We start from the raw sequence: 19,214 nt of genomic DNA, 5'->3' as shown, positions 1-19,214 counted from the left end.
CGCATCTAAAATGGCTACCATGTCAGAAAAATATTTTCTTGAAAAAGGCAAGAGGGATCACAAAAAAAGATTAAAACATTAAAGACGTGAGAATGGCTCTGGAGGTTTCAGAATGAGCCCGGATGCCTTTTTTTTGAGGTGGTGGGGGGGGGGGGGCCCGGTGAAATTTTCCGGAACAAGACGCTTCATTTCAAGCCTGACTGAGGACGCTTCTGCAAAAGAGGCTCTCTCTCACCGGCGCTCAGGAAAGTTATTACTGCTACAACCGCGTCGGTGCTGTAATTAGGATCTCACGGCCCGCACGCGAGCCTTCCCAGCAGCCCCCTGTCCACCCCGTAGATGAGGGCACTGACGGGGCGGACCCGCTCACCGGTAAATACAGAGTGTAATTGCTCACGTCACCAACGCCCTCCCAAAAAAAATGTACCGCCTAACTACGCTACCGTAACAAAATGGCAGCCGGCGGCATGAGGAGGGGAGGGGCTTCTACGCACACGCTCATTTGAGGGAGAGGTCAAGAGACGGCTGGGTTTTGCGTTTTGTATTTATTTCGGCTCTGCTGCACCAATGTGTCACTGCCCATTCATCCACACCGTTTTTTCCCCATTAAGAAGAACAATGCTAAAAACTGCTGGGGCCTTAAGCTCCTGAGCACTGCCTAGCAGGAACATTGGGCAAACATGCAGAACACAATCGCAAAGACTCAAACTAGTGAAACAAGAATCTATTGAGCACGGAGCTAGAAAAATATCAGGAACCGAAGACCGGAAACACACACAAATTTATAATGCACAAAGAATGATGTTATAATGCACTGGATTTAGGGGCCTTGTGTCTCACAATCACAGCTCTCGTCAATCGCAACCAACGCGTAGCCCCCGTCTTGGTGGTGCACGGCAGCCATTTTGCACCAGAACGCTCAGCACACATCAGCTGAGGTAGAGGAGGAGTAAATTACTGAGCCAATTAAACTGGGGGGATGATTAGGTGGCAGCTTGAGAGAGCCAAGGCTGGGAATTTGGCCAGGACACCGGGGAACTCTCTACTGTTTACGAGAAGTGCCACGGGATCTTTAATGACTCCAGTCATTCAGCTCGATTCTTCTCGGAGCTCTGCTAGATTACATTTCAGGGGTCAGGTCCGGGAACAATTTTTGGCTAATGCTTCATGGTTTAAAAAAAAAAGATAATTCCCTCTGATAAATGTACAATCTGAAACATCACATGACAACCTGTCTGAGAAAGCTAGAAACCAAACTGACTTGCGCAGTCGGGTTTGGATGTAGCGGTCCGGTCCCCAGGACCGCAGTCGGTACGGATGGAACAGTTAGTTCCCCAGCAGCAGTGGCAGAATGGACACCAGAAAGTTCGGAGTGAGTCATTATGACCGTGACAGCAGGTGTGCAATGACTGGCAGGACTGCAGCTGCAGTTTCCGGAGCACTTACCCCTTTGCAGATGGCCACCGCCTCCTTGGACATGGATTTGGGGTAGGACACGTGGTGTTCCATGATGGACTGGAACAGCTCGTCCTCATCCTCTCCGTCAAACGGGGGCTGGAGGGGGACAAGGACTGGGCGTGTCACCACTTCACAGACCGCGGTAAAACCACATTTTTAAAAACGTGTCTTTCCTTTCATGAATTTTACCATTGAATTTTATGTGCTTTTCTGTTATTTGGCCTTTTTTACACAAGTTCTTAATGTATCTTTTTCAAAGTATTAGTTCCATTTGTTCTCTGCCTTTATTTAAAATGTATTTTATTATTCTTGCGAAATTTTTTCAGCTGGAACCTGTGCCTCACAAATAAAGTTCATTTCTTTATTATTATTTACAGAGAAAATGTACATTTGCAGAGCTCATTACCATAGTAGGGTTCTACCAGCAGATAGTGCAGGAGGGAGTACTGCAGTACAGAAATCAAATCAGCCACCTGATTTTGGAGGGAAGGGGGGGCAGACTCAACACTTTCTTCCCTGCTAGGCATTTATAACCACCTGATTCAGCTGAGCACTGCTGTCACTGAACGTCTGTTCCTATCAGTGGGAAAAACTGTTGAAGCATGTCTCTCCGAGGCAGCATTTAAATGACTGCACTGTAATACAATTTTTCCACAAAAAAACTTGAGTCACACATATATATAGCTGGGGTAGTCTCAGAGCTCCAGTTGGAACAACAGCAACAAAATGTGGAAACGCACAAAGAGTTTCGCTTCGGAGTTCTCTGTCAAAAAGAAAACGCGCTCTTTCTAAACGACCGTAAACGTTTGGCAGCCATTTTGTTCTGTGAGAGATTCGTGGCCTTCAGAGATAAGGAGTTAATGGCGTCCCGAATCCCCCAAAGCGGGGGGCCCCAATTCGCCGGGGTTTCACCGGCGGTGTTTACCGAGCGCGGAGACGCCCGCGCGCTCCACGTTTATTTATAAATAACACAGAGACGGAGCGCCGTGAAGCGGCCCCGCCCGTCTCCGGAGAGACACCGCCTTCAATCACAATAAAGCTGACCTGGGGGAGGGGGGCCGTTTGCACCCGGAGGACTCCCCGAAAAGCCCCGTTTTAAAGGCGGAGACACCACGCCCGCCGGGCTCCCGGTTCCCGGGGTCGGGCCCGGCGCGTCTCTCTCGCGGCTGCGCGGTGACTCTTACCTGCCCGGCCAGCATCTCGTACAGGAGCACGCCGAACGCCCACCAGTCCACCGACTTGCCGTACGGCTGGTAGGCGATGATCTGGGAGACAGGGGAGAGAGGGCACAGGCTGGATTCACTCGGCAAACAAAATGGAGGCACAGCGGAGTGTGACAGAGCGCCGGCTAAATCAAAGCATGCGCCGTGGCTTTTTCAGACGCGCTGCGGGAGCAGTTTAATAATACAGGGCATACACACGCGGGCTGCTGCTCGCTGAATTGACAGCGCTTACTTGGCACGGTGTCCTTTAAAATGTTAATGAGTGCGGAGGCGTCCGGTGTCCTCAACGCTGAGGATCCGGGGGATGAGAGTATGTGCACGCAATCACACAGATACACATACAGGCACATACCTATTCGATGCACATGTGCACACACACATAATACACATATGTATACATATTACACACACGCTTGGAGACACATGCATGCATACACATGCACACGCCAAAAAAAACATGCACATATGTAAACAAACAGAACATACACAAACATATGCGCAATGCATGTGCACACATAATGCATGTGCTCACATGTACGCACATATACACACACATACACATGCATGTACACACACACACACTGCACACACATAGCAACACAGAAGCATGTACACACACATGCATATACACGCACACGCACGCACGCACACACACGTGGACACACACACACGCACACACACACGCACGCACGCACACACGCACGCACACACACGCACACACACGCACGCACACGCGTGGGCACACACACACACACACACGCGCACACACACGCACGCACACACACGCACGCACGCACGCACACACACACTCACCTCGGGGGCGATGTAATCGGGTGTGCCGCAGAAGGTCTTGGTGGTCACTCCCTCTAACATGTTCTCTTTGCACATGCCGAAGTCGGTGATCTTGATGTGACCCTCGCAGTCCAGCATCACGTTATCCAGCTTCAGGTCCCTGAGGCAGGCAGATGCACAGTGAGCCAGGCAGATGCACAGTGAGCCAGGCGGATGCACAGTGAGACAGTCCGCACATACACATCACCTTCCCACCTTCCAACCTTCCGACCTCACTCACCAGCAACACCACACTCCACTTTCCGTACCCATGTTCAGTTCATATTCTTATCGCGTGAAGCATGAATTATTCAACCTAAATGGACTAAAATATATTTTTCCTTTGCTGTTCTTCTTGTTCAGCGTCTCAAAACTGAAACCTCCCATGGCATACAGTATTTAATGATATAGTGATTTTGTTATTGATTCATTGTGAAAAGACAAAAATGAAATCTTTGGAGGAAGCTGGCCTATTTGAGGGGGGTGGGGTGGGGGGGGGTTAAAATGTGTCAATGGTGTTGAGTAAGACACTCCTCTACGCCCCCGTGTGACAGTTTCCCAATTTGCAGATGATGTTCCCATATGACTGGCATGATAGAAAATGCATAAAATTATTATCATATACAAATAATCACACACTGTAGAGCACTTGGATCCCCGATTTGCTGTGGTGTGTGAGTGATAAATTACACAGTTAACTCACCTGGTTTCTAGGGAACACAACAGCTCTCCAGTACCAGGGCTGGAGGCCTCGTACCACAGATATTGAATTCTTACAAACACTCACCGGTAAATGATCCCTTTCAGATGCAGAAAGAACAGGCCAATGGCAATCTCTGCTGAGTAGAACCTGCCAATAGTAAAGCCACATGTTACAGCTTTGGAGTGCTCCCCTCCAAACAGCACGCCTCCATTGTGACATCAAAAGCTAGCCACACACACACACACACACACACACACACAGACACACACACACACTGCACACACGCACACACACACACAGACACTCACACACTGCACGCACGCACACACACACACACACACACACACACACCACACACACACAGTCTCAGACTTGGCGTGAGACCCCAAGCTGCAGTCACACCTATCAGCGCTAATGCGATGCAGTGAAACCCTCTTCAGCAAAGTGTACAAGTAAAAATAATCCCCTTATGTAACCAGCTTTACATTCACAACTCACCTAACATGTTTATTTAAATATACCACTTATATTACAAAACACCTCAGGTATATAATGCATTACCATAGGACATTAGAAATACCCAAACACTTTCAAGTTTTACAGTTTTGTTTATATTATGCAGCCTTTTCATCACTGTATATATGCTTTCTTGCACTAATTGTATATTCATAGCATAGCTTTGTTGAATACTCGATTCCGATTGGTCAAGGAGTGGTCATTAATTCAGTATAATGACTTCTGTAAAATGACCACTATTTCATACAGTATAGTTCAGTCAGAATGCACTGCCTTGTGTAGGTAACTACTGTTAACATTAGCCAGGAGATATGGGCAAAGGTCTCAGTGAAATTAAAGTATGTTTACGGTTGCTACTAGGATACTAATAGCCGTTGTTTTCAGAACTACGTTTGAACCTAGTAATGTACAAATATGCACAATAAATGCTATTTCATTTTGTGGCAGATAATTAACTTATTTGCCAAGTAGCCATGACATAAGTGGGAGAAGTTATATCAGGACTTATTTCGAAAAAATCAACCCTTGATGTGCATTGTCTCTTACATAACTGACAATCTTCAAGAATTAACAACAGATACCGACATAAAAATGTGTAAAAGTCACAGAAGATGTGTGAAGTGGAGGAGTGTTTCCACGGCAGCAAGGCAAAAGAAATAAGAGAATGTGTAAGCCTGCAGTGTCGTTGCAGTGAAAAGGCTGGCCCAGCTCATCCCACTGGAGCCCGCCTCCTGAGAAGTGGAACAGGAAAGGCCGATGTCGTTTCCTGTTAACAGAAGTTCCACGAAAGGGTGCCCCGCTCAGAAGGGGGCGACAGCCACCGGCTTACACACACACACGCAGAAACACAAACGCACCATCCCTACCCGCACACAAAGTTCACCACCCACACCAGGCACGGTTTGTCCAACCGAAACCTATCCCCGAGTTTGATACTCACACAGCGTGCGGCTCCTTAAACTTCCCCACCTGCTGGATCTGGTACATCAGATCCCCACCGTTAATGTACTCCATCACAAAGTACAGGCGGTCCTGCAGGAACAGAGGGGAGAAGCCGTGGTCACTGTTCAGCATCAGGCTAATCGGTATTTGCGAGTCACAGTCCACTGAACATTTCACTTGGCTTTAATTTTGACATTATATCTCCTCCCCCCTCTACCTTTAATACTGAAGATTAAAGTGAAGCAATTCCCTGTAACGCATCGCTAGTGCTCCTGACCAATCACAGGGCTAGTGACTTCACTCATTTCAGTCATTTTTAGGAGTTTCTCCTTATGAAAAAAATGTTTAAGTTTTGTGGCCTCCAGAAATGATTCCCACTGCAAATCAGCCAATGCTAATGACCCTTATGCATAATGTCAGCTTACAGATGTAATGCTATTACGCAACCCCCCCCTCCCCCCCAAACTCTGTTTCACTCCCTCTTCATCCCTAAATCCTCAACCCAGCACACCCCCACCCCCTTCCACTCCCATATGAAAACCCAGCAATAACATTTCTGCAGAATATTATTACTGCTAATTCAGAGGGGTTTTACTTTGTGTGTTAATTGCCTTTCTTACCACCCAACCCCCAATCCCCTTCAAACCAAACAGATCGTTTTTATTCTTGTCTTTTTTTTGGAATTTGAATTTCTCTGTTTTCGTGGGAACACTAATCCAGAGGAACTTGAGTGGGAGGGGGATTATGCTTTCTGAGGATCCTGAAGAACCATTTTGGAGGAAACCTCCCATGATCCTCAGCATTCTACTGCTGCTATGATCTTCTGCACAGCATTTCCCAGAGCAGTCTGACATCTACACACAGTTCTCAGATCCTCTGACATCAACAATAGAATGCACCTGCCCTTGGATAACTCGGTAATGGTCTGAAGGCAGGAGTGCAGCTGGATGAGTAAGGGTAGTTTGAGGTGTGTAGTTGGGGTAGGGTGGGGTAAGGTTAGGGGTGGGGTAGGGTGAGGGTTAGGGTGAGGCTGTCACCATGGTCTGGAAGCAGGAGTGGAGCTGGGTGTGGAAAGGCGGTTTGAGGTGCGTATTTGGGGTAGGGTGGGGTAAGGTTAGGGGTGGGGTAGGGTGAGGGTTAGGGTGAGGCTCTCACCATGGTCTGGAAGCAGGAGTGGAGCTGGGTGAGGAAAGGCGGTTTGCCGGACAGGGCCAGCACCCTCTTCTCCACCATGGTGCACTCCACATCGTCATCCTGGACCACCACGTCCTTCTTCAGGATCTTTATGGCATACAGCTCCTCCACCCCTTTACGCTCTGCCAACAGCACCTGAGAGAGAGAGAGAGGGGAAGTACACAACTTTTAAACAGGAAATGACATTCACACTCACATTCCAGTACTGAATCAGCCATTAGTTTAAAATGATATGCAGTGAGATACTGAAACTGTAAGCCAAATGTAAAAGTCAAGCTGCTTTTTTCCTCACCGAATACCTGTTCATCAGGGTCAAGTACTTCTCTGCACAGACTAATGTGTCTCTGTATGTGGGAAAGGCACAACCTTAACAGAGCGAGCGGTCTGATCAATCTCAGGCTGCTTAGTCTGAGAGAGGGTGTGGGCCCAACAAACCTGTAATACTTGAGCAAACAAAAAGGAGATCACCGCGCATCGGCCGAATACCGCGCCGATCCGGCGCTCCCAGGAGCGGGACGGCGAACTCAGATGAAGCAGTGAGTCTGGAGCCCACGGACACCCAACCCGACCGCGAGCGAAACCGCGAACGAGACTGACGTCTGGGCGACCGGCGTGTCTCGGGCTGCTGTGGAAACGTTAGCCCTGTTTGCAGTCTGCTCGCAATAAAGCTGGATGTCCGTGGGCTCCACACTGATTCCTTCATCTCTGTAGCATCTGAGCTCTGCATTAGCTCTGGGACTCCAGGGCTTTCTCCTCACTCGTTTTGAACGCGGTGTGTGTGTGTGGCTGTGTGCGTGCGCGTGTGTGTGTGTGTGTGTGTGGCTGTGTGCGTGTGTGCGTGTGTGGCTGTGTGCATGTGTGTCTGTGTCGCTATGTGTGTGTGGCTGTGTGTGCGTGTGTCGCTATGTGTATGTGGCTGTGTGTGTGTGTGTGCGTGTGTGTCGCTATGTGTGGCGGTGTGTGCGAGTGTATGTGGCTGTGTGTGTGTCGCTATGTGTGTGTGGCTGTGTGTGTGTGTGTGCGTGTGTGGCTGTGTGTGCGTGTGTCGCTATGTGTGTGTGTATGTGGCTGTGTGCGTGTGTGTGTGTGTGTGCGCGTGTGTCGCTATGTGCCTGTGTATGTGGCTGTGTGCGTGTGTGTGTGTGTGTGCGCGTGTGTCGCTATGTGCCTGTGTATGTGGCTGTGTGTGTGTGTGTGTGTGTCTGTGTCGCTATGTGCCTGTGTATGTGGCTGTGTGCGTGTGTGTGTGTGTGTGCGCGTGTGTCGCTATGTGCCTGTGTATGTGGCTGTGTGTGTGTGTGTGTGTGTCTGTGTCGCTATGTGTGTGTGGCTGTGTGTGTGTGTGTGTGTCGCTATGTGTGGCTGTGTGAGTGCGGCTATGTGTGGAAGCAGTTTTTCCCCTTTTCTTAATCCTGAATGAGCCTTGTCATAAGCCAAGCTCAACAACGCTCAATACCAAAGTTCCACATTAGAATTTTACATATTGAGATAAAATGTGTGAGAGCAAAAGGGGGGGAGAGAGAGAGAGAGAGAGAGAAGGAAAGTGAAACTGAGAAAGTAAGAGGGGAGGGAGGGAGGTGATGTGAGACTGAGGGAGAGCAGTCAACCGACTGTCTGAAAGATGTTATCACAATCGCAAAGAATCTACCGAAACACCTGTCACCAACATCCCTCACTGATCTCCCACACAAAATTTATACATTTTGAAATGTATTTAAAAAAATTCTTAAACATTATTGTGATTTTCCAAAAATCCTTTTTGGTGAAAAGCAATCGCATTTGGTGAGTAAGGAGATCATTCATTCATTCATTTGTTCATTTCTTTAATCATTTACGTATAGGCCAAAGTTTCAATTACCAACAGAAATTCTACCAGGCAAAAAAAATTCTTTTCACTCCCTCATTAATATGTATGGTATTTAAATCACCAGGAACAACTTGCTTCTGTTTTATGTCGCTTGGAAAAGCATGGCAGCACTTCCAGGCTCCTCATTTAAATAGAGAAAGAGGACGTTTTAGTTTGTGGGGGGGGGGGGGGGGAGGAACCATCTGTTCATCAAACGGGAGAGGATGGCGAGAACTCGCGTCACTCTCCCCGTTTCTGCACAGTCAGGACAAAACGCAGCCCTTATTCCTGACGTAGCGACGTAGCACCTTTCTGACACGCGAGGAGAAGCTCTGCGGACCATGGCTGACTAACGACAGCCGGATACGAGGCGGATTCCCCGCCCTCGTCCACAGACACCATCCAAAATAACCCAAAGTCACGCAACGCAAATCATCTGAAAGTAGCGTTTAAAACAAGAGTTGGGGGGGTCAACTCCCATTTCAATTCAGGAAACTTTAAGGAATTTGAATTCAGGTCACAACAGCTGCACGACTATTTTTAAGTAATGAATTGAATTTCCATTCAGTGAATACATTATTTGTTATTATTCATTATTCATTCATTATTCAGGGAACTGGAATGGAGCTGACCCCAGCTCGGATCATTTAAACAGATCATTCGTGCTAAATGAATGTAGTGCGGCGTGCTGTGAAGGTTCCGGAATGTTTCTGTGAAGAAACGGACAGAAGGATGGAACTGGCACATCTTTCTTTTTCTTTTTTGGTTTCACACTCATTTATCCATGAGGTTAAACTGAGAAATCCTTCTTCCGTTACAGTGGCAGCTTGAGGGAGTGATGCTAGTGGGGAATGCCAGCCAAGCCAACTGCAGAAAGAGCAGTCAATGGCCAGTCTGAGAGAGCCAATCGCAAATTTGTCCAGGACACTGGGGTTAACACTCACTGGTATAAACACTCAAGAGGGATATGCAAAGTTCATAGTGAGTTAGTACCACGGTTTAACCCTAGTAAGTCTTTCAGGTTATGGATAACGTAAAGACAGCCCTCAAACATTTCATTAAATAAGTTGGTCGTCATTTTGTATAGGGAATTACATATTAATTGTATATTAAACTGTAATATTGATTCTAAATTGGTCACATTTCTAAACCAATCAGAGCCTTTGCTTTGGACTAGCCAATCAGACACAAGATTCACTGCTCCAGTCACTGTGTTCATTTTCTGCATAGCACAGAGGGAACAGCACCCCCCTGGGCTGCAAACAGCACTGCAGGCAGCAACTGAATTCTCTCCTGAGCTGTTCAGCCCATGTGCTAACCAAGTCCACAATTGCTTAGCTTCAGCCACCAGGAAAAGCAGGGTACAGGGTTATACGTCTGCTGGCTAAAATACCATTTCTGGCCACCGCCACAAAACCAGCTCCAAACACTACACACGTTTCATCACAATGAAAACTGGTACGCTGGCATCCGGTCGATTTCACCAGCTCCAGGACACCGTTCTTCCCTCCTCTGCCTCTCTGCATGAGAGGCGCTGTAGCAGAGAAGCGCTCGCAGCCAGCGGCTGGGGCGAGCGCGGTGCTGCTAGCTGCTGTAACTGGAGCAGCGCTCGAGCGGTAACCTTTACTGGCAGCAGAGCAAATACACAAAAAAAACACCCGAGAAGCTAAACAATTTCCACCAGAGAGAAGGCAAATGGAAATTTTCAAAGTGACCTTTCGTGAGGGCTTTTTGTTATTTGTAACAGCGTTCTGTTAACTGTGTGGGAAAGGATTTGAAACAGAGGACTGTAACCGCACTCTACTATAAGACACAGTGATTAGCAGCATATATGTGCATGTTCGCCTATAATCCTGCATATTGTATTTTTTTCTTGGCGGGGGGCCGCATTTTTTGGGGGGGTGGGGTGGGGGTTAAACCACATACTTTGAATATATATATATATATATATACAGTACACACACAAACATATATTAGTCTGTACACTTTACTGTGGATAATTTGTAGGACCTCCACTCCCCCTCAGAAATTTTAAAGCACACCTTTCAAAAACTGTAATGGCATCACCATGGTTACGCAGAGTGGTGGGCATCTAAAGGCTGCGACAAGAATGTGTGACATCACAATAAGGTCCAGTAACTGTGTGATGTCACAAAGCCTTGCAAGGTCACTAGAAAGGCTGGGAGGGCCTGGAGCCCTACCACCTAGACAACAGTGTTGGGGGAGAGGAGGGTTAAAAAAAAAAGGCCCAAATGTGTTGGTAATTGTCACAAAGACATTGTCAGGCAGGACACTGGTAAATAAGCCTAATAAAGGTCTGCCGGTCTGCATCAACATAACAGTGTTATTTTAAACTCCCGTTGCTATGGAAACCGCGTGCTCCCAGATCCTTGCCTGTCAGAACCGGTACATGCATTTTCTCTGCCTCTTAGAATCCCTCGCCCACTATCCTCTCCATCTATCCATTTTCCCTCTTTCTCTCTCCTGCTGAAGCTCTTCCCTTGCTTTTACCTTTACTCACTGCCCTTTCTCCCCTTCTCCAGTCCTCCCTTTCTTTTTATCTCTGTCCCTTTTGACTCCTCCTTTCTTCACTTCCTTTCTCACTCTTCCCCTTTCTCCCCCTCATATTTTCTTAGTTCCCCTCATCTCTCTATCGTCCCTCCATCCATTTCCCTCTCTCTGTTCTTGTCAGGTGACACACGGAAATGGTAACAAAGTTTAAGCCAAAGCCCAACCCTGTCCTCAGACCCTCGAACCTTGTGCCCAGCCCGTTTCAGAGACAGACACCCAGGAGGACGGAGAAGAGAGAGAAGAGCAGGAGAAGATTAGAAATTGAGAAAAGGAAGAGGAGAGAAAGAGAGGATGAGGAGGAGGTGGAGGATAAGATCACCTTCCCAAAGCTGCCCTTCCCCAGCACCATGAGGAAGTTGAAGTCGGAGAGCTTCATGCGGTCACGGTTGCCATTGCTGTCGAATTTAGAGATGGCATTGGAGGAGGAGCTGTCCATCTTCTTTGTGGCTGGACCAATTTTGGCCCTCTGGAGGAGGAGGCAGACATGTTAACTCACCTTCACAAATGGACACAATATATCAGTGACAGATGGGATTTGCATGTGTGCAACAGTGTGTTCGGGGAGGGGCAGCAGTGTGATTGGGGCGGGGCAGCAGTGTGATTGGGGCAGAGCAGTGTGATTGGGGCGGGCAGCAGTGTGATTGGGCGGGGGCAACAATGTGATTTGGGCGGGGCAGCAGTGTGATTGGGGCAGAGCAGTGTGATTGGGGCGGGCAGCAGTGTGACTGGGGCGGGGCAGCAGTGTGATTGGGGCAGAGCAGCAGTGTGATTGGGGCGGGCAGCAGTGTGATTGGGGCAGAGCAGCAGTGTGATTGGGGCGGGGCAGCAGTGTGATTGGGGCAGAGCAGCAGTGTGATTGGGGCAGAGCAGCAGTGTGATTGGGGCAGAGCAGCAGTGTGATTGGGGCAGAGCAGTGTGACTGGGGCGGGGCAGCAGTGTGATTGGGGCAGAGCAGCAGTGTGATTGGGGCAGAGCAGTGTGATTGGGGCAGAGCAGCAGTGTGATTGGGGCGGGGCAGCAGTGTGACTGGGGCAGAGCAGCAGTGTGATTGGGGCAGAGCAGTGTGACTGGGCGGGCAGCAGTGTGATTGGGGCAGAGCAGCAGTGTGATTGGGGCAGAGCATGTGATTGGGGCAGAGCAACAGTGTGATTGGGGCGGGGCAGCAGTGTGATTGGGGAGGGGCAGCAGTGTGATTGGGGCGGGGCAGCAGTGTGACTGATAACAGGCGTAACAGCGTGACTGGGCGATGCCAGCCGGTCCGGCCCGCTGACACATCGACACGCTGTCAGCCATTTTGGCACTCTCTCCTGGACGGTGATTATGGGCTGGCGGGCGGTTTTTGGCGGTCCCGTCCACCTGGCTGCGGGACAGGAGCCAGGCCAGCGCTGGGGTCCAATTAGTCCCACTCATCAGCACATTGAGTGCAGAGAGTCAGCAGGGCCCGGCAGCAGCTGCCAAACAGGAACCTCCTCCACACGCGTGACCTTCCAGGTGATTACCGGCAGCCCTGGCTCTGAAAGCTCCAGGGATCTGCTGGTTTTCGTTTTCATCCGAAAATCGGTAACCAATGCAGACCCGAGAGACCAGGTGATGCGAGCTTGACCAATCGCTTTAATCGCTCAATTAAGTCCTGGTGCAACAACGAAAACCAGCAGACCCCGTGGCTCCAAACATCTCGTCACTGACCAGCAGATTCCGATCCCAGGGGAAGCCGCTTATGGTCTTTTAAGGTGCAGCAAACGTGCTCAGGACGCGGAGAGAGCTCTCTGGGGTAATTAAAGCTGTGCATTAGCGGGGCCTGTATGACTGATTGCGGAGAAGCGCTTGGCCTCTGACAGTGTGATAGCAGGTATATAGATGCTAATGAACGACTGGAGGAGAAAGCTTTGTGAATCGTGATGACAGATGTTGCCGTCACTCAGTGGGAAAAGGACATTTATGGAACTGCCTCTCCTACAAGTGGACAGTGAGGGATGTGAGGGATGTGATGCAACGCGCACACACACACACACACACACACACACACACACACACACACCTTCAAACTCACAATTATACACACATGTGCATGCGCACGCACATACACAGACACACACACACGCACGCACACAGACACACAGACATACGTACTCCGAGTGAACGTAACTGGGCAGAGGCGGGTGAAAGAAGAGGACGAACGAGTGGTGGGGGCGGGGTCGGGGGAAGAAAGGGCGGGGCAGGCGTGCGGAGGCGGACCCTCACCTCAAACTTCTGCCGGAGCTCCTCATTTCCCTCCTCCCCCTCCGGTGGGACAGGAACGTTAAAGTACTCCCCCTCTTCCTGACTCAGCATCTTAAACCTGCGGGGCGAATGTCGGGGGTCTGAACCCAAACCTCTCCTGCACAGACCCCCAGCCCCTCCTACACAGACACCCAGCCCCTCCTGCACGAGACATCAGCCCCTCTGACACAGACCCGCCCCTCTGACAGGGACACCAGCCGTCTGCACGGGAGAACACCAGCCTCCTCTGCAAAGACAACAGCCCTCCTGCGAAGAGACAACCAGCCCCTCCTGCACAGAGACGCCCAGCCCCTCCTGCACAGAACTCCCAGCCCCTCCTGAAGAGACTCCAGCGCTCTGAAGACACCCGGCCCCTCCTGCCAGAGCACCAGCCCCTCCTCACAGGACAACCAGCCCCTCCTTGCACTAAGCGCCCAACCCCTCCTGCACAGAGACTCCCAGCCCCTCCTGCACAGAGACCCCCAGCCCCTCCTGCACAGAGACACCCAGCCCCTCCTGCACAGAGACGCCCAGCCCCTCCTGCACAGAGACGCCCAGCCCCTCCTGCACAGAGACGCCCAGCCCCTCCTGCACAGAGACCCCCAGCCCCTCCTGCACAGTAAACGCCTGTCCCTCAAAATAACAGAATTAGGAAAAACGTCAGAGGGAAATAATTAGACTGAGTAGGAGGACCGGAGAGAGACGGAGAAATCAGCACCGTTTCAGATTCCCTTTCACACATTCACAAGAGAAATGATCAACAGCAATATGAGCTTCTCCCTACTCTTCTTATTAGTATGTGTGCTATTATTCATCTGCTTCTTCTTATTATTATCACAACCTGTTTGTTTAGTAGGTGGACCAGTGCATACATTTAATTGTGGAGGAGTGGGTGTTGCTGAGGAGATGAGTGACACGCCCCTTTTTGTGACACACGCATGAAGGAGATATCTCCACCAATCACAGAGCTCGGCTGTGTCTGTTCCACCATTTTTAACACCTGTGCAATTTCAGCAGGTCACTGATAATTGTAAAAATATATATCTCTGCTTTTAACCGATATTCAGGAAATAATTATTTTAATGCGAGTCTGCATTTTTGGTTTGTCGCATGCTGCACTGAAAATTAAATTCATCATCCGACCCCCCCCTCCCCCCCCCTCCGGCTCATGAGCCACCGCTGCCATCACTTCAGCGCTTGACGACCCTCTGTGCCATTTTGAGATCAGAATAGCCCCCGCCCCCCCGCCCCCCGCCCCCCCGCGCTCACCAGCCGTCCACGCCGTTCTTCTGCAGCTCGGAGATGCCGAAGGACAGGGAGCCCATGAAGTCGTTCCGGCTGGTCAGGTCCCAGTCCCAGATCTCCACCGACAGCCTGCGGTCCTTATCGGACTCCTTCAGATTACTGCGCAGAGACGGGAGAGAGCACCAGGGGGCGCTGTGACCAGGGCTGCCGCGTAAAACACATTCACCCTCTCACTCACTCACTCCTTTATTCATGTGTCCATCCGGCCATTTGCTCAGTGTCTAACTCGGTGTCCATCGTGCGCATAATTAATCCAGTTTTCAGAAAAGTATTCCGGTTATGATACAGCCCATGTACGCACCTTATTCTGAAAAGCAAAACCCAGTTAAACCCTCATTCCAAATACGAGAAATCCAAATAACATAGTTTGCATATAGCTCTAGTAATGTGCAAATGGAAAGCAAACTCCCATAAACACTGCAAAAATCTGAACTCGGTGGTTTGACCCTGCTTGTTCAATTCAGTCACATTTTTATTTATTTATTTAATGCCCCATATTACAGACACAAACAAACAATTAAAAACATTGAACTTCCAGACGTCCACAGTAGATTCACTCAATGTAAACAAGTCATAGCTCTTCGCGTTAGTGCAGCCTTACTTCACTCACAGCGATAAGACTCGGTCCACACCGAGTTAGATCAGATGTGATTCACTCGCAGCGATAAGACTCGGTCCACACCGAGTTAGATCAGATGTGATTCACTCACAGCGATAAGACTCGCTCCACTCCGAATTAGACCAGATGTGATTCACTCACAGCGATAAGACTCGCTCCACTCCGAATTAGACCAGATATGATTCATTCACAGCGATAAGACTCACTCCACACCGAGTCTGAGACCAGATGTGATTCACTCAAAATGCAAAAGGAGTTTAATCCAAGCTGAGTTAGACCGGACATGACTCCATCACAATGCTACGGACTCATCCCGCACTGGGTTAGGTTAGCACAAATGTGATTGACTTACAATGTAAAAGACTCGTTGAACGTTGGGTTCAGGCAACACTTAACGGTCTTGGTTTTCTGCTTGGTCTCGCTCTTCGGATCCGGAATGAGCTTCAGCTTTACATACGGGTCCGACAGGCCGTTAGGGTCCATGGGAACCAGGTTCCTAGCCTCTTTGACTGAGCAGAGAGAGAGAGAGAGAGAGAGAGAGAGGGAGAGAGAGAGAGAGGGAGAGGGAGAGAGAGGGAGAGAGAGAGAGAGAGAGAGCGTGATCAGGAGAAGAGGTTGCTCAGAGACAGGTTGTCGGATTATGAATGTATGGCTAATGGAGATATCACAGTCCTGGGGTTTCCTGAGCAACCAGCTTTAACATGAACTAAGTAGCTACTGGCTACCCACTATAGCCTGCTGTGTAATCTCCTGTGTGTGTGTGTGTGTGTGTGTGTGTGTTTGTAACTGTGTGTGTACGTGTGTGTGCGCGCGCATACGTGTGCGTATAAAATACCATCACACCATGCGATCGTTCAGCTGTGACTCCTGTAATGGGATTTGACTCGGCTGCATCTTCCCCCGGTGCCTGACAGATTATTTACATCTGATTAGACCTTAATCGAGCCCCTTGGCCCAGCTGGGGCCAGGCTGCTCACTTACTGACTCTTTTAGGGGGCAGGTGTCTGCGTGCCCCCCCCCCCTCGCCCCCACCAGAGCCCCACTATGTCAACCAAGACAGGGGCTCTGATTATACTGTAACCCTTCTGGAGCCCTTCCATCAGAAAACCAAACCGTGGGTGAAATGTTTTGCTTGACTGTATTCCAGAATGTTAAACTGCAGCAAATCTGGAAAAAATTTCAGTGCACAGTGTGCGTCCATCCAAAGCCTTTCCCTGGGGTTCAGTTTCAATGACTTTATCGATTTTTTAAATTATTTTTTTGTGCCAAGTCAGGTTGAGATTAGATACAGATGTTAAATGATAGCTGGATTTGTGAAGCTGTTCATTTTTTTCAGAGCGGCCTCAGGTTGCCTCTCAGTGAGGTGAACGCCCCCCCCCCCCCATCCAACCAATCTGCATCCTGCAGTCACAGACAGTCAGTGTGACCTGTGAGAGGACGGTCATGCACACAGACACTCTGGACTGCGTTACTGTCGGTCAGAGCAGCCGGAGGTAATGCACACAGCACACGCTGACCACAACGCCACAACACACACCCACCGCCACCGCCACAACACACACTGACCACAACGCCACAACACACACCCACCGCCACCGCCACAACACACACCCACAACCAACGCCAAACACACACCCACCACCAACACCACAACACACCGCCTTACACTAACGACCGCCCTTACGCAGAACTGAACAGAGAGACGGAGGGAGAGATGGAGGGAGAGATTGAGGGAGAGATGGAGGCCTCTTAGGCCAAGAAGGGAAGGGGACTTCCGTGGTGGCGGCGACGCAGTGCTGAGGTTTGAGTGACAGGCCTTCGTGGTGAGATGGGGGTGTGTGCATTCAGCAGACCCACACTGCCAGCCCGCAACATGCAGTTACACAGGACAGAGCGATGGATTTTAAAAGGCCTACAGTTCTGAGCTCCAGCTCTACACCCCTCCCTCACACAAACAGAGGATTCTCCTGAGAGCTGATCAATGGCTCACAATCTGTCATTAATGTACTCTGCAGGAAGGACACGAAACGAGCACACGAACACGCATACCAACACACGCACACGCGCAAACACACACACTGACACATACACACGCCCACAGACAGATACACCCAAATACACACGCATGCAAACACAAACACACACACTGACACATACACACGCCCACAGATAGATACACCCAAATACACACGCATAACCAACAACACACTGCACACACGCGGCCCAAAACACACATACAACACACGCCACGACACACACTGACCACACGCCACAGATAGATACCTCTACACGCATGCAACAAAAACACACTGACATCACGACAGATCAATCACACGCAGCAACACATGCACAGCGGCACAAGCACAGATACACACACAGACACACACTTACAGTTACTGAAAGTAAATATGACAGAGCATCAGGGTCAGCTTAACTGTATGTTGAGACACACAAGCTGGCTGCTTTATTTGAGTAGCTCACTGGGAAACTTCTGGAAGATTGGTCATCACAATGCAGATCAATGTCTATTTATGTTTATGAATATTCAAGAGTAAAGTATAAAGGTACAAAGTTAAAATTTAAGGTCCAATATCTTGATCCCAGGGGGATCTGGTCTCGTTAAAACACACCAACATCACTTCCTGTTACGTGACATCACTTCCACTGCCGTTGTACCAACATGCCCCTATAGAGCCGTACCCTCACCCACACACCTAGTCATCCCAGAGGACAGCCCAAAAAGGCTTGGGTCAGCATCAGGGGCGGAGCTGAGCAGAGTGTCACTCTCTTCCCCCCCCCCCGCGGCTGAAGGAGCCCCCCCGCTCGTAAATCTCTCGTCCCTGATTACAATTCTAAACGCTACACTGCCCCTCAAGGACCCCAGCGCAACACAAACACTGGCTTACAGATCGATGTGAAATATAAACCAGTCACTCCAGCTTCGCTGGGGGAAGCGCTGTGGGGGGCGGGGACAGGTGGGGTGGAGTGTACGTGAGCGTACGTGTGGGCTGGTGCAGGGGGTGGTGGGGGGGCAGTGCAGGGACAATCAGATGTCAGCACTCTTCGGTTTCCAGGAAGAGCAGGAGGGCAGGAGGAAGCAGCAGTGACGTGTCAGCAAAGTGCTGAGGAGCTTTTTTTCTGCAGTTCGGATTAAGAGCTTTAACCTTTCGAACCTTTATTTTAACCTTTGGAAATACAATTCCAAACTTTTCATTTATTGGCAAAGCTCAGATGTTCCAAGGGGATTTCTCAGTACTTCCAATTCAAGACTCTCTACAGCTCAAAAATATTCAATCGCACATACTTTTGCATCTTTGAAATTTTGTTCCAACAGCCAAACAGCACGCCCACCATACGACTTTCATTCCAACTAATCTCTTGAGCTCGAACTTGTTAAGACTAATAATAATCAGTATTTTGTGGCTTGTTTGTGGGGTCACTGCTCTTGTGTCCTTGCTCCCAGGTGCTTAACCTGAGCTGCTTCAGTAAGACTCCAGGTCTAAATGGACAGCGTGTGGAAAAGCCTCCTAAACCGCGTGCGCAACCCCAGGGAGAGAAGCTGCAGCTCTTTGTCGATGATGAGAGGACGTGGAACCTGAGCTCTTCTGAAACCCTACACTCAGCCTCCAGCTGAGGTCCAGAACAAACCGACCACATTGCAGGTCACATCCCGCTGAAATAAACGCTTCTTCAGGCGAGGAAAAAAATAAATAAAAGTCTTACAGCCTGGCAATGCACCATGAGCCA

At 49.5% G+C, this 19,214-nt stretch overlaps 1 protein-coding gene across 2 annotated transcripts in view; it reads right to left on the bottom strand.

Annotated features, from left to right (window-relative positions):
* LOC135243089 (protein kinase C beta type) overlaps nt 1-19,214 on the bottom strand; it is an 85,699-nt gene that overhangs the window by 17,848 nt on the left and 48,637 nt on the right. For both annotated transcript variants that reach the window (XM_064314611.1, XM_064314609.1), the window contains exons 6-15: nt 15,820-15,976; nt 14,813-14,947; nt 13,526-13,622; nt 11,604-11,750; nt 6,829-7,002; nt 5,672-5,763; nt 4,300-4,362; nt 3,495-3,633; nt 2,643-2,723; nt 1,447-1,554 (exon numbers count right to left, since the gene is read on the bottom strand). In XM_064314611.1, coding sequence (XP_064170681.1) covers nt 1,447-1,554; nt 2,643-2,723; nt 3,495-3,633; nt 4,300-4,362; nt 5,672-5,763; nt 6,829-7,002; nt 11,604-11,750; nt 13,526-13,622; nt 14,813-14,947; nt 15,820-15,976 — 1,193 coding nt within the window. The remainder of the gene's footprint in view (nt 1-1,446; nt 1,555-2,642; nt 2,724-3,494; nt 3,634-4,299; nt 4,363-5,671; nt 5,764-6,828; nt 7,003-11,603; nt 11,751-13,525; nt 13,623-14,812; nt 14,948-15,819; nt 15,977-19,214) is intronic.

Source organism: Anguilla rostrata, chromosome 17, assembly GCF_018555375.3.
Source record: "Anguilla rostrata isolate EN2019 chromosome 17, ASM1855537v3, whole genome shotgun sequence".
Classification (NCBI taxonomy): Eukaryota; Metazoa; Chordata; class Actinopteri; order Anguilliformes; family Anguillidae; genus Anguilla; species Anguilla rostrata.
The sequence above is the reverse complement of the archived record's forward strand: the minus strand, read 5'-3'. Positions and strand labels throughout refer to the sequence as shown.